This window comes from Pristiophorus japonicus, chromosome 1 (assembly GCF_044704955.1).
Source record: "Pristiophorus japonicus isolate sPriJap1 chromosome 1, sPriJap1.hap1, whole genome shotgun sequence".
Taxonomy (NCBI): Eukaryota; Metazoa; Chordata; class Chondrichthyes; family Pristiophoridae; genus Pristiophorus; species Pristiophorus japonicus.
In genome coordinates, this window is record NC_091977.1 from 248,032,278 (window position 1) to 248,048,853 (window position 16,576).

Here is a 16,576-nt window from a genome sequence, read left to right on the forward strand (position 1 = left end):
TAGACTTTGGCCCCCAAATTCCTTGAGATCTCCATCACAACATTCAGCTATTTCTTTAAATGATTCTGTGATTTTTGCCTATTTTACTCTATCTGGGTATCCATTGTATTTGTTCTTCATTCTTTATGTAAGAAACCCTCTGACCCAAAGTTGCCTTTTGCAGGTTTGAATCTGTTGGTCATGGTTCCACTTTAAGTAGTGTGCCAGATTTATCTTTTCGATATCATTTACTATTTTATGTAGCTTTTGGAGATCTGCTTTTAGTTGCTTTTTTACAACACTGAAAAGCACACGTTTCTTTAGTCTTTCTCAATTTAGTGATCAGCAGTGTGGCTCATCTCTGCATTGCCTCCAGGGTTTGAATCTATTTCCTCTGTTTCAATGTGCAACCTGGACATAGCACTCAAGGAACAATCTGATCTTGGCTCTGAACAGATTTAATATGACATCCTCCAACTTGTCCATTGTTTATTTGCCTGTACAGTTAGGTATTCTGCTTACGTGTTGATTGCAATAATTAAGCATGCTAAACACTAAGGGGCCAAAGGTCAACGGGTCACAATCCTACTAATCATGCCTGGCTTGCACCTGTCAGTGCCGACTTTTATCAAAGTTTTCAAACTGAGTCCTTCAGTCAGTTAACTTTCCTCAATTCCCCAGGGCGGTGAGGGGCGAGGGGAGGTGGGAAGTAGGGTAGTAGGGGTGTTGCGGGCTCCATTATTACAATTCAACCAATTTCTCCTTCTGTAGGAGCCACTAACTGCATTTCTTCAGTATTTTCCAACTCCCAAGGATCACTGCATGGACACAGACAGTAGCAGGGAAGACTCCACTGCTACTAACATGCGGTACTGAGTGACTGACAGCCATTTTGACTTTGGGTGACAGTGTAACACAGGCAGTATTAATTAATTCAATTTATTATAAAAATATAATCAAAACTGTAGCAGGGAAAGGTAATACAGGTATCTGAATGATTTGTTTATTAATAGCATATTACTGAGTCAGAGCATACAACGTGAATTGTGTATTTTTCAGATTAATAAATACACAAAGAGGATATAAAGTGCTAAAAGTACAGGAAGTATCTAAAAAAAAGACTTGCATTTATATAGCACCTTTCACGATCACCGGACATCCCAAAGCCAATTAAGTACTTTTTTGAAGTGTGGTCAATATTGTAATGTAGGAAACACGGCAGCCAGTTTGTGCACAGCAAGCCCCCGCAAATAGCGATGTGATAATGACCAGATAATCTGTTTTAGTGATGTTGATTGAGGGATAAATATTGGCCAGGACACCGGGGATAACTCCCCTGCCATTCTTAGAAATAGTTCCATGGGATCTTTTAGTCCACCCGAGAGAGCAGACAGGGCCTCGGTTTAACATTTCATCCGATAATAAAATAACTTTTTTTTTTAAGTGGAATTCATAACTTGGAAAGCAAACTCCTTTGGCCCTCATTACCTAAAGGCTATGAACTCTTGAGGTGTACCACCATCATTGGAATATCTTTACACTTCGGAATTTCTGGTCTCCCAATGTAAAAACCTGACAACATTGCACCTTTAAAAGACTGTGCTCGCATTTCTTGTACTATATAGAGTTCAGTTTAAACCAACAAAGAGTTAATTCTGTTTGTTTTTCAATCAATGGCCAGTTCAGGTTAAACACTACCATCTAATGAGGCAGATTGAGTACAATTCCACAAATTTAGAACTGTTCAATCAATGTGATCAAGTCATTATTTGACCCAAGTGTTAAAAAGCCGTTTACATCATCAGCCCGTAAGACCATGTCACCTGTGAAACGTTATATCTCTCAATGATCATTCTCCCAAATCATGTGTGATGCTTGTTGATATGAGGATAGACAACCAGGCAGAATCTTGCTATCACAACTCAAACAGCCAGTGAGAGATTGATCAACGTGACACAGATTAAAAACAGAGGCTGGGATTTTCTGCTATTAATGGGTGGTAACTCACGGGCTGGTGAACATTAGGCTGAAGGGTTAGATAAAGTGAGGAGGGAGGAGGGAGGAGGGAGGAGGCTTATGCAGAGCATTAATGGCTAATAGCTCCCCATGGAGCAGTGACCAGTTGGGCCGATTGGCCTATTTCTGTGCTGTAAATTCTCTGACTTTTTATTGGGTCATTTATTAGCTCTGCCCCACCCTATCCTCGAAAACCCCAGGGTCAGTGTAAAGGCAAGCGAAACTAAGCAAAACTGGTGTTTACCCCCTTTTTCCTGACATTTGCACCTGAGAAATGCACAGTTCCATGGGGCAAAAGGCACATAGGTTGGCTGATTTTCTTTTGCAGTGTTCCTCATTTTTGCAGTGAGGTTGTTTCAACCTTTTTTTACTTTGCCATATAATCATCGTCATTGACTTCTTTCTCTACCATGCACTGTTCCAGCTGCAGGAACAATGAAGTTGCTTGCTGAGATGGAGGACAGCCTGCTAAAGGACTTGTTTCGAGGATACCAGAAATGGGTGAGACCAGTTAGAAACCGCAACGATACAATAAAAGTAAAGTTTGGACTGGAAATCTCCCAGCTAGTGGATGTGGTAAGTAAGTCTATGAGTTGGTACTTTCAGAAAATGATGCATTCTCATTTTAACTGAGACATGACGGTATGTTTTTAAATGACTTCTATTATATTGAGTTTAGTTGGCAAATTAAGGATTAGTCCAAATGTGGCTGATAAGTTGTAATGATTCTGAATTTGCAACATGATCAAAGTTAATTGAACATAAGAAAGAGGAGCAGGAGTAGGCCATTTTAAAGAGTGGAAGATGCCTGTGTGTGGATTTTTTTTAACGTGTGGTGACCGTTACACATGAGCCACCACAAGGGCTTGTCAGAGCTAGGTCTTGGTCCAGTGGCGAGGATGACCAAGACGACTGGAGACCAAGCTCTGTTGCGCCAACCCTGGGCCTCGACCCCGCTGCTGTTATATACTGCGCCGCTTCTGAGTCACAACCTCTCTGATGTTATATACCGCGCCGCTCCTGAGTCACGACCTCGCTGATGTTATATACCGCGCCGCTCCTGAGTCACGACCTCTCTGATGTTATATACTGTGCCGCTCCTGAGTCACGATCTCTCTGATGTTATATACTGCGCCGCTCCTGAGTTACGATCTCTCTGATGTTATATACTGCGCCGCTCCTGAGTCACAACCTCTCTGATGTTATATACTGTGCCGCTCCTGAGTTACGATCTCTCTGATGTTATATACTGTGCCGCTCCTGAGTCACGATCTCTCTGATGTTATATACTGCGCCGCTCCTGAGTCACAACCTCTCTGATGTTATATACTGTGCCGCTCCTGAGTCACAACCTCTCTGATGTTATATACTGTGCCGCTCCTGAGTCACAACCTCTCTGATGTTATATACTGCGCCGCTCCTGAGTCACGACCTCGCTGATGTTATATACTGCGCCGCTTCTGAGTCACGACCTCTCTGAAGTTATATACTGTGCCGCTCCTGAGTCACGACCTCTCTGATGTTATATACTGTGCCGCTCCTGAGTCACAACCTCTCTGATGTTATATACTGTGCCGCTCCTGAGTCACGACCTCGCTGATGTTATATACTGCGCCGCTTCTGAGTCACGACCTCGCTGATGTTATATACTGCGCCGCTCCTGAGTCACGACCTCTCTGATGTTATATACTGTGCCGCTCCTGAGTCATGACCTCGCTGAAGTTATATACTGCGCCGCTCCTGAGTCACGCCCTCTCTGATGTTATATACTGCGCCGCTCCTGAGTTACGCCCTCTCTGATGTTATATACTGTGCCGCTCCTGAGTCACGACCTCTCTGATGTTATATACTGCGCCGCTCCTGAGTTACGCCCTCGCTGATGTTATATACTGTGCCGCTCCTGAGTCACGATCTCTCTGATGTTATATACTGCGCCGCTCCTGAGTCACGATCTCTCTGATGTTATATACTGCGCCGCTCCTGAGTCACGACCTCTCTGATGTTATATACTGTGCCGCTCCTGAGTCACGATCTCTCTGATGTTATATACTGTGCCGCTCCTGGGCCACGGCCCCTCTGATGTTATATACTGCGCTGCTCCTGAGTCATGACCTCTCTGATGTTATATACTGTGCCGCTTCTGAGTCACGACCTCTCTGAAGTTATATACCGCGCTGCTCCTGAGTCACGACCTCTCTGATGTTATATACTGTGCCGCTCCTGAGTCACGATCTCTCTGATGTTATATACTGTGCCGCTCCTGAGTCACGACCTCGCTGAAGTTATATACTGTGCCGCTCCTGAGTCACGACCTCGCTGAAGTTATATACTGTGCCGCTCCTGAGTCACGGCCTCGCTGAAGTTATATACTGTGCCGCTCCTGAGTCATGACCTCGCTGAAGTTATATACTGTGCCGCTCCTGAGTCACGACCTCGCTGAAGTTATATACTGTGCCGCTCCTGAGTCACGACCTCGCTGAAGTTATATACTGTGCCGCTCCTGAGTCACGATCTCTCTGATGTTATATACTGTGCCGCTCCTGAGTCACGATCTCTCTGATGTTATATACTGTGCCGCTCCTGAGTCACGATCTCTCTGATGTTATATACTGTGCCGCTCCTGAGTCACGACCTCTCTGGTGTTATATACTGTGCCGCTCCTGAGTCACGATCTCTCTGATGTTATATACTGTGCCGCTCCTGAGTCACGACCTCTCTGATGTTATATACTGTGCCGCTCCTGAGTCACGATCTCTCTGATGTTATATACTGTGCCGCTCCTGGGCCACGGCCCCTCTGCTGCTAACTGCTGCACCATCGAAGCCGAAACTCTACCTCTCTATACTTTGGTCCTTGTATTCTTCGACGAAGAACAAAGCCAAAGGAAATAATACTCAACTTTAAAACTTTTGCTCAATTTGCATTATACTTTTTTTTTAAAGTCGTGTCATGTGCTGCATCCACCAGTGTGTCGCTCTTATTACAGGATGAAAAGAATCAATTGATGACTACGAATGTTTGGTTAAAGCAGGTAAGGACATCATTTCATGGCCTCCATAAGCATTATGTTAATTTTGACACTAATTGGCAATTGGGTTTGATTCAGTGACACAGTTCATTGCTATTGTCAGACTGGAGAATTAGGAACTTCCATTAAACACACAGCCACTAACCAGTAAATCAAATATCCTAGCTGCTGTTCTCAACGCTGTGGAGTAGTGAAAATAATAATCCTGCCCTGTGGCCATTCACCTGTGGTCTTTGGTAGATCTACTGCCCTGCGTGTCTCTTTACCTCCACTTACAGGCTGCTTGGCTATGGGATATTAACGGTAGTTAATGTTGTATGTTCTCCTCAGTGGCAGAAAGCGAGGGTGTGTAATTTGGAATCAAGGCTTTCACAGCATCCATAATGCAAGTGGAAGGCCTCTATTACAACCAAAAGACCTTGGGGGAGAAATTGATTATCGTCCCGTTTGCCAGGCTCGAATGTTTCCCCCTCTCAAAAAAAATCACTTTAGCTCTCCCCGAAGTGGAGTGCTTAATCAAGAGCTTCACTTCCTCCTTGGAGCAATAACGGGGTACATACTTCAGCAGCGCTGCCGCATACAAAGGGCCCTTCCCTCCCTTAAAGTGAAGGGCCATCGCTGCAGGCTCTGTAATTTAAAAAAAATCACCTACCTGGACCACCAAGGGAGAGATCACCCACGCGATCAGACTGGCACTCAAGCAGAGTGTCGGGCTGAGTGATCGCGGGCAGGACCCCACGAAGAAAACGAACGAACACAGCGCAAACAAAGGTAAGTTTTATTTTGTACTTACCTCGGCCACTTCGCCTTTAATTTTCATCCTGGTAGTGGCCGGCCACCCGATTCACACCTCCTGCAGCTGTGGGTGTTTTCGCCTGGCGATGCTGCAGGGCGCGAAACTGAGTTTCGGGGCCGGTGCACTGCACACGGTGATGACGTCACAATCTCCGGCTTCAGGAGATTGGGGCACAAGACCGTAGCACAGCCACTAAACTCCTGCCAAATATGGCGGGAATTGTTGCAGGTGCTGCGCTTGGAGGGTTATTAAATTTGCGCCCTCCTGGGCGCACAAGCGGGAGGCGCAAATGCACCAAATTTGTAGGCCAAGCTTTAATTTTATTAGAATCGAACTGCCTAATCCGATCCATCATTGATATCAACATAGCCCCAAAGCGGAGGGGGCAGCAGAAGCAGTGCCACAAAATAGTCAATGCCGGGGTATTTAAAGACCCAGCTAAGAGGGCCCTATACAGTCAGTGTCTCACAGCTAACCTGGCGTGCCTTGATGACCCTGACATGCTGAATGCCCACAGCACTTGGTCTGCCCTCCAGGCCTCCATAACTAGTGCCTGCGAAGAGACACTTGGTCACTCAACCAGGAAACACCAGGACTGGTTTGATGAGAATGACCAGGAAATCCAAGAGTTAATCGCAAGCGAAGGGCATTTCTGAGCCTTAAACAACAACCCAACTCGGGAGCAGCAAGGCAGCGTTACAGACGGCTTGAGGCTGAGGTACAACAAAAAAAACAGGAACCTAAAGAAGAGGTGGTGGATGGAGAAAGCACAGGAGATACAACAGCTGGCTGTCAGCCATGATGTGTGAGGATTCTTCATCGCAGTCAAGTCCACCTACGGTCCAAACTCCCAGGGCCCCACCCCACTCCTGGCCAAGAATCGGGAAGCACTCATCATGGACACCGAGGCAGTCAGGGCCCGCTGGAAGGAGCACTTCGAAGATCTCCTCAATCGAGACTCTGCCTTTGACTTGAGTGTTCTCAACTCCATTCCGCAGCATGCTACCCGCCACCACCTCAGTGAAACCCCAACGTTGCACGAGGTAGAAAAAGCCATAAGACAGCTTAAAAACAAAAAGGCTACGGGAGTGGATGGGATCCCCGCTGAGGCACTGAAGTATGGCAGAGAGACAGTACTGGCATGAATACATGACCTCATCTCTCTCATTCTGGAGGGAGGAGAGCATGCTGGGAGATCTCAGAGATGCAGTGATCGTGAACATCTTTAAAAAAGGGGACAAGTCCGACTGCGGCAACTACAGAGGAATCTCCCTGTTATTAGCCACTGGGAAAGTCGTCGCTAGAGTCCTCCTCAACCATTTTCTTCTCCCTGTGGCCGAGGAGCTCCTCCCGGAGTCACACTGCAGATTTTTTCCCCTACAGGGCACAATGGACATGATTTTTACAGCATGACAACTGCAGGAAAAATGCAGGGAACAGCACCAGCCCTTATACATGGCTGCCTTACAAAGGCTTTTGAAACTGTCAACCGCGAGCGTCTCTGGAGCATCCTCCTCTGTTTCGGAAGCCCCCAAAAGTTCGTCACCATCCTCCGCCTGCTCCACGACAAAGTGCAGGCCGTGATCCTTACCAATTGATCCACGTCCGGACCGGGGTCAAACAGGGCTGTGTCATCGCCCCAACCCTCTTCTCAATCTTCCTCGTTGCCATGCTCCACCTCACTGTCAACAAGCTGCCTGCTGGAGTGGAACTAAACTACAGAACCAGTGGGAACCTGTTCAACCTTCGTCAACTCCAGGCCAGGTCCAAGACCACCCCAACAGCTGTCATCGAGCTACAGTACACAGATGACGCCTCCGTCTGCGCACATACAGAGGCTGAACTCCAAGTCATAGTCAATGTATTTGCTGCAGCGTACGAAAGCATAGGCCTTGCGCTAAACATCCATAAGATAAAGGTCCTTCACCAGCCTGTCCTCGCCGCACAGCACCAACCACCCCACCGCTCCGGCCCAAGTCATCAAGATCCACGTCGCGGCTCTGGACAACGTGGATCATTTCCCATACCTCGGGAGCCTATTATCAACAAGAGCAGACATTGACGACAAGATTCAACACCGCCTCCAGTGCGCCAGCGCAGCCTTCGGCCACCTGAGGAAAAGAGTTTTTGAAGATCAAGCCCTCAAATCCACCACCAAGCTCATGGTCTACAGGGCTGTAGTAATACCTGCCCTCTTGCATGGTTCAGACATGGACCATGTACAGGAGACACCACAAGTCGCTGGAGAAATACCATCAACGATGTCTCTGCAAGATCCTACATATCCCCTGGGAGGACAGACGCACCAATATTAGCATCCTCGATCAGGCCAACATCCCCAGCATTGAAGCACTGACCATACTTGATCAACTCCGCTGGGCAGCCCATATCGTTTGCATGCCAGACAAGAGGCTCCCAAAGGAAGCGCTCTACTCGGAACTCCTTCATGGCAAGCAAGCCTAAGGTGGGCAGAGGAAACATTACAAGGATACCCTCAAAGCCTCCCTGATAAAGTACAACAAACCCACCGACACCTGGGAGTCCCTGGCTAAAGACTGCCCTAAGTGGAGGAAGTGCATCCGGATGGGCGCTGAGCACCTCTAGTCTCATCGCCGAGAGCAAGCAGAAATCAAGCACCGGCAGCGGAAAGAACATGCGGCAAACCAGTCATACCCACCCCTTCCCTCAACAACTATCTGTCCCACCTGTGACCGGGACTGCGCTTCTCGTATTGGACTGTACAGCCATCTAAGGACTCACCTTTTTTTTTAAAGAGTGGAAGCAAGTCTTCCTCGATTTCGAGGGACTGCCTATGATAGAATTATTAGCCCTATAGCTTTCTCCCACTCCTGCGGGGAAATGCCTGGCCACTACTTCACAGCTGCTACTGGCACATTTGAAATCGTAAACCCAAAATCAAGTTTAAGTTTGTGGTTAAGTATTCATGTACAATTCCTCTCTGCATTACTTTGACAGTCACAGCCAATTTAAAGTAACAAAGGTTAACAATTATATTAAAATAGCTCACAAAAGGATTTTATGCAAGCCTATTAATCAAGGCATTGGGTGAATAAAATGCTATACGAAACATCGCAGGCGCCCATTCCAGCCCGCCATTCTGTGGTGGAATGTGTTGGACCTTCCCTCAAACTAGTCCTCAAGTTGTGAGCTCAGAATTATTGCCTTTAACAAAAAAATAAGGGAATAGCACTGCTCTATCTGCTGATACACAGCACTTCAGTGTCTTTGGATATACCAGTTGGTAGACAATGCGTCATTATGTATTTTACAACGTTATTTGGTTAATTTCTGACACTCAACATGTTTAAATTGTTCCATCCCTATTCCTATATTTCTTTGTCATGTAGTAACATGATTACTTTTTTATATTGTAGGAGTGGAATGATTACAAGCTGAGTTGGAATCCAGATGATTACGGTGGTATTAACACAATCAGAGTTCCATCTGCGTCCATCTGGTTACCTGATATTGTATTATATGAAAAGTAAGCATTTATGGTTCTACATTTCCCTATCTGCCAAGAAAATAAAATATTTATCAATCTATTCTGATAGGGTCAGATGAAGTAGGGTAAGGGGAGGCTCCTGTGAAGCCAGCCTGGACCAGATGGGCCAAATGGCCTGTTTATATGCCGTAAATTCTATGTAATTCTATACCACCCACTTGTGTGGTATATCTTCCAAGTTTCTACACCATAGGAAGTAAGCCTTTTATATTCCATGTGCTTTTTTTTTTACTAATTTCATCCTCAATTGTCAATCTCAACCACAGGTCCCATAATGTGGCTTAAGATGTGAAAATGCAACACCAGAGTGCTCCTTTTGAAATCAGCTGAGGCGCATCATTGAGCCAGAGAAGAGGTAGCATTAGCCTATATCTGGCCGTGCTAAACCCAACCTGGCAGTGCTTAATGGTGACACTGCATGCCTGAAATGGAAAGTTTTCTACTCCCAGCACTAAACCCTCACCTTAATGGGTACAAAACTGGACCACTTTTTTTAAACTTAATTAATCTGTCAATGACAGCTGCATACTCAGATATAACCTAATAATCAATTTAACAAGAAAACAGATTTTCTGGTCATTATCACATTGCTGTTTGTGGAGCTTGCTTTGCACAAATTGACTACCGCGTTTCCCACATTACAACAGTAACTACACTCCAAAAAGTACTTCATTAGCTGTAAAGCACTTTGAGACATCCAGTGGTCGTGGAAGGTGTAGTGGAGCTTGGGGTGTGGGTTCGAATCCACACTCCCCTGGGATTCTGTACGTGCGATTTATGAGGATGGGTGAGTAACGAGGCATCAGACACAGTGGGTAAGAGTACAAAATGGTTAATGTTGTTTATTTAGAATAGTAAACACAAAGAGGGCATAGGAAGAGGTGGTAAATAGCAGTAATGGCACAATCTCACTCAACAACACGAAAAATTCTCGCAACAGGGAAGGGAAAGATAAGAGGTTGAAACATTCCACTCACACACAATCCCACCTCCCACTTCCACCCTTCTTACCAATTCCTATCCTAAATTGAGTCTGTGAGGGGGTTTAGGCTATACTCACAATCCTATCAACTCCGGGGTTCTGGGGGCACTTATTCCAGCTCGGGGACCCTCTGGGGTGGGTTTTACGTTGTTGGTCGATTCGGTTTTCCTCCTCGATGTTGCGTCGGTTTCTTCTATTTGCCTCTCGGTTGGCTCCTAAGCAAAAAGCTGCTGGAGTTAAGCACACCTTCCCCAGAGCGAGGGCCCTGTGAAGAGCTGACTCAACTCCCCTTTAACTCAACTCCACCACAACAAAAACTGACTCCCACCTTCTCAACTCAACTCTACAACTCAATGCAAAAGCTGACTTCAACCTCCAACCTCAAAAAACCACCTTGTGTGTTTTTGCAGCTTTTTCTTATAGTCTGTTTATCTTCGCGCCAAAACTGCATGCCATTGTCTTGGGTCTTCCTTGAATAAAATGGGGTGTGAATGGCAGTTCGATGTGTATCGATCTGTCTGGAATGGGAGATTAGCCACACCTCCTGTATCCTGTCGCTCGCTGATGGAGTGAATTGTTCACTATCTCGACAGAGGTGACACTCTGTGTGGGCTGGTCAAAATGATTGCATCAGACCTGTGGGCCTTGGTTTAATTATTCAAACTGATAGCCATTGTGTTGCCTTGTGTATTACTGGGGAGATTTTGCCTGGACATGTTGCCTCTTCTGTGAGGGTTTTACACGAAAAGCTGGAGAAATGTTCTTTTAAAATATAAAGTTGCCCTGTATCCATTTTCCTGGAAGAACTGAATGTACACTCTTCCCCCTTATGGTTCCGTGCCCCTGCAACACTGACTGTTACTGTACAGGGTGGCCAGAGTCCCATCATCCTCCGCGGTTTACAGGCTGTTGGCTGCAGTTGGTCATTTTAAACATGGCATCTTCCCATTCTCCCTGCCACATGTCTCCGAGGTTGTTTTTGCAGAACCTTATAAAGGTGCTATATAAATCCAAGTCTTTCTTTCATGTTTCAATGCACCGGAATCTACTGGAGCATTTGACTTTCCCTCATTCCAAAGCAATCCCAACGACATTTAAAATAAAAATGATACATTTCTACTCCTACAGAACAAAGTAGTACAGAGTTCATAATGAGTCAAATGATGACATATTACATCATTTTGATAGCATTATTTCTCTCAAATCCTCGCTATAAAAATCTCTTTCGGAATTCCCCCATGCTTTTTGCCATGGCCCATCTTAAACCTTTCTAGTCCATGCCTTTGTGAGCTTTTAAACCCTCTGGGCTATTTGTCATCAAAGTCCATCAGCTTTTCTCTTTCTACGCATCACTTTAGATACTGTTCAATCAGTGCCTAGATTCCCCTGTGTGCCCTTCAATTCAAGTGACACATCCAGATTCTCTGGTGGAACTGTTTACATGTACCACAGTATGAAGCCCCGATGGCAGACCCAAATCCAGAAACATTAGTACACTGGGCTTTAAATATCCTTGTTCCTTTAACTCTTAACTCCCCAACAACCCCCCCCCCCCCAACCCCGTGCCAACACATGCGCATATACACACATACAATGGAAATTTTGTTCTATTGTTGAAAACACTCCAACCATATATCAATATCAATTGTATATCCAAGTTTGCTGATGACACTAAGTTAGGTGGCTCAGTAAGTAGTGTAGATGGAAGCAGAAAGTTGCAAAGGAACATTGGGCGATTAAGTAAGTGCGCAAAACTGTGGCAGATGGAGTTCACTCTAGTGAAGTGTGAGGTCATTCACTTTAGACCTAAGAAAAATAGATCAGAATATTTTCTAAATGCCGAAAAGCTAGGAACTGTGGAATAGCAGTGAGATTTACAGGTCCCAGTATAGAAATCACTAAAAGCTGGTGGATAGGTACAAAAAAGAATTAAAAAGGCTAATGGAATGTTAGCCTTTATCTCAGGGGGGCTGGAATACAAATGGGTGGAAGTTATGTTACAGTTATATAAAGCTCTGGTTAGACGCCATTTAGTGTTCTGCGTTCAACTCTAGGCACCACACCTCAGGCAGGATATATTGACCTTAGAGTGGATGCAGCATAGATTCACCAGAATTATACTTGAGCTAAAGGGGTTAAATTATGAGGACAGGTTGTATAAACTTGGATTGTATTCCCTTGACCATAGAAGATTGATGGGTGATCTAATTGAGGTGGTTAAGATGATTAAAGGAGATTGATAGATTTTTGTTAGGCAAGGTTATTAAGGGATGTTATGTTCAAAATAACTCCAAGACTGTATACTGTAAGCTCAAACTGTTGTGAACTTGGTCTCTTGAATGTAACTCCAGAGTGAGGAGGCAGCATGGTAGACTGCCTTTTATTCCTGCTTGCCCGAGGTGTGCAGGTGACCATTGGGTCTTTCACAGGTGCGCCCCCTGGTGGCAAGTCTTACATAGTAGTAAAATTTACATACGTAACATTGGACATGTAACCAAGGCGGTTAAATGGAGTTAAGATACAGATCAGCTGTGATCTAATTGAATGGCGGAATAGGCTCGAGGGACTAAATGGTCTACTTCTGTTCCTTTGTTCCTAAACCATTTTGCATAGTTTCTATGGATGTGAAACAATAAACACTGTCATGGTTCACTGATTGGAACTTAAATTGGCAGAGTCAACCAAGAGTGGGTAATGTGTGAAATATCAATGTCAGATTGATGCTGTAAAGGTCATTCTTCTGAGATTGGAACTTTACTCTGCATCCGCACCATGCAGTACCTCATCTGAAAGTGTTTGCAGACAATGTGAGGACATTTCCCAAGACACAGCGCTGATTTAGGCAATGTTATTAAGGACTACGGAACCAATGCAGGTGGCTGGAGTTATAATACAGATCAGCCATAATGTAACTGAATGGCGGAACAGCCTTAAGGGATTGAATGGCCTACTCCTGGTCCTGTGTTCCTATTTTAATTATTATTACATTTTTGGAACATTATAAACACATAATTTAACAAATGGCAAATGATTAATCCTGACTGACTCTACCATGTAGTAACAATGGTAATCTCTGCTTCAAAGTTATATCTTTCTTTACTGTGCCTCATTTTAGCATAAATAGAACAACAGTATTCAAACCACTACTGTCTGTTTCATCTAATTCATGACAGCTATTATCTTTCACTGTGTGCACAGGCTTTAAATGAGGCCTGTACAAGTGAGGATGTTTTCAGCAATTACCACGATGCCATAACGCTGTAAACATTGGCTATTGGATGGACTATCATGTCATCTTGTATCTCTGGAAAATTCTCAGTCGTTTTTGTGACATTGCTGTTACTTTGTCAGCTTGTCCTTCCTAATTTGTCTTTGGACCAGATGGCAATTTTCACATAGAAGGAGAATTACAATTGACAGTGGATCTGTCTGCAGGGCTGTCTTCTCCGCATGGAAACAGACCACCAGCTGAAGCAAATAAGGATTGCATAGAATTACAATGAATGTACAACAATGGGCCATTTGGCCCAGCGGGTCCATGCTGGTGTTTATGCTTCACATGCGCCTCCTCCCACCTGTGCTCGCTATTTGCAGCGAAATCAAAAACTCGCGCATTTCCAATTTTACTTTAAATTGTGATCAGAAAAAATTCACTACAGAATTGTGATATATTCTTATGCCATCACTAACAAACACACTCTACACGATGGCTCTTACACAGAAAATTGTCATCATGTGATTTTGCCATATGATCCTTTATTATTTACATTAGTAGTTGCAGTATATCAGTAGTCCACCAGGTGAAGCAGTAGTCCACTAGGGGAAGCTCTACTACAAGAATGTCAGGTTTGATTGCCTCATCTCCTCTGTACACTTCCTTTGATTTCTATCACAGCTGCCTCAGGGCCCCAGTCACTATGATTCACCCATCCCCACTGCCTCATACTCTTCACAGTCCCAATTTACTCTGAACACAAATGTAAACTGACAATGAAAAAGATGTTGGGTTTCACAGGTACTGTAGGTATCATATTGTAAGATTAAGATTTGGTGCATGCTCATGTAAATGACCGCAATTATGGTGTCAATCGTGGCTCAGTGGGTAACACTCTTGCCTCTGAGTCAGAAGGTTATGGGTTCAAGTCCCATTCCAGAGACTTGAGTGCATAATCTAAGCTGACACTCCAGTGCAGTGCTGAGGGAGTGCTGCACTGTCAAAGGTGCTATCTTTCAGAGAAGTTAAACCGAGGTCCCATCTGGTACCCTCGCAGGTATGCGTAAGATATCCCATGGCATTACTAACTATTTTGAAGAAGAGCAGGAGAGTTCATGGCCAAATATTTATCCCTCAAACAACATCAGAAACACATTATCTGGTCATTTATCTCATTGCTGTCTGTGGGAGCTTGCTGTGCACAAAATTGCTGCTGCGTTTCCCACATTACAACAGCAACTATACTCCAATAGTATTTAATTGGCTGTAAGGTGCTTTGGATCAAGTTCTATATCAATGCAAGTTCTTTCTTTGCTATTTTTAGTTGAAATCTGTATGAAATTCCTTTGACTACTCTTCAACGAAGGCAGTTTAAATGGGTTAATGGAATGAGCTATTTCATATAAACATGTTAATATGTTATTAATATCATACGCTGCAGCTTCAACAAATTAATTTTTCTGTAAATTAATACATTTAACACCCAGCATTGAGTTGGCCCGAGTAAAGGTCCACATTAAATTACAATGTTACATTAATGCAACATTCAAACCTGACATTTATTAACTATCAGGCAACAGTCTAGGGGCTAGACTTTCAGCACATCATAAGCCTGCATTTCGGCGCTTATATGGGCGATCGCCCATATTTGATGAAAAGTGGAAACTAGCACCCGATTATAGCCCATTTAGCGGCGACCCAACTTTTGGCACTGCTGAATGAGCTGCATCGCCCGAGCTAATTTTTAAAAAAATCTAACGTCATCCTCGTGCAAGGCCGAGAATAGTGTTCATAATGGAAACTTGTTCCCGATTATGGCCCAGATTATCGCCGAGCGCTACTTTCAGCAGTTCACCCACAATTCACCCAAATAATCGCTGGCCGAAAAATACGCTGAAGGAAAGCTGACCGTAAGTCGGCACTACTCGGCAGTACAGAGGATCTGTTGTAAAAGACTGCTTCGAGTGCTTATGAGGAGAATCAATTTGTGAGTGATTTTAAGGGCCTTTTTGACTCTTGCCAATCATCTAATCACATTTACATTTGTTGAGAAATTAAGGAGATTTATAGTGATGGATCCTGTAATTTTTCAACCTGTATTGATCACTAATCACATGCTGCAGAACAGAGATGGGAGAAGGTATATTGAAGAGCATTATGTGCCAATCAAAGAGATGGCAGACTGCTGCAGAGGAGGAGATTTTACACCCAATACATTTACAGGGATAAGCGATTATACCTGGATTTGTCCAATAACATGTATGTTAAAAGGTTGCGCTTCCGAAAGGAGGTCATCAGTGAGAGATGCTAGCTAATTAAGGGAGATCTGCAGCCTTACAGTACCATCAGGACCGCACTGCCCATTGAGGTTAAGGTTACTGCGGCACTTTTCTTCTCCACATCCGGCTCCTTTCAGGCCTCAGTTGGCGACATCTGTGGTATATCTCAGCAAACCACACATTGCTGCATTCGACACGTGACTGAAGCCCTTTACGTATGCAGGATCGACTTTATAAACTTCCCTATGACCAGGGGGGCAAAGACTGAGAGGGCTTTGGGTTTCTGATGAATAGGAAACATCCGCAAGGTGCAGGGAGCAATAAACTGTATGCACATTGCCCTGTGAGCACCTTTACAGGATGCAGAGGTGTTTCGGAACCAAAATGGATTCCACTCCCTGAATGTGTAGCTCGTTATCGACCACAAGCAAATAATCATGACGGGTAAATGCAAATTTTCCAGGGAGCATCCATGATGTGCACATATTGCGTGAGAGCACTGTGTCTGACCTGTTTAAGAGTGAGCCACAAGGTCACGGTTGGATGCTGGAGGATAAAGGATATGGCCTTGCCAGCTGGCTCATAACTATTTTGTTGTAAACTAATAATCAAGTGCCCCCTGATTAAAGGGGGGGGGGGCACACTCCAAAAACTTTTCAAGTGCCCAGCTGGTTCATAACCCCCCTGCATAAGCCCCAGATGGAAGCCGAGAAGCGCTACAACGAAAGCCATATCGCTACACGCAATATCGTCGAA

General features: G+C 44.6%; 1 protein-coding gene across 1 annotated transcript in view; it reads left to right on the forward strand.

Moving 5' to 3' along the window:
* The first annotated feature begins 2,397 nt into the window (after nucleotides 1–2,397).
* The window catches only part of LOC139245585 (neuronal acetylcholine receptor subunit beta-3-like), a 36,478-nt gene continuing 22,299 nt past the window's right edge, over nucleotides 2,398–16,576 (forward strand). The window contains exons 1-3 of the mRNA XM_070871207.1: nucleotides 2,398–2,571; nucleotides 4,982–5,026; nucleotides 9,215–9,324. Of these exons, the coding sequence (XP_070727308.1) occupies nucleotides 2,431–2,571; nucleotides 4,982–5,026; nucleotides 9,215–9,324 (296 nt within the window). The 5' untranslated portion in view covers nucleotides 2,398–2,430. The remainder of the gene's footprint in view (nucleotides 2,572–4,981; nucleotides 5,027–9,214; nucleotides 9,325–16,576) is intronic.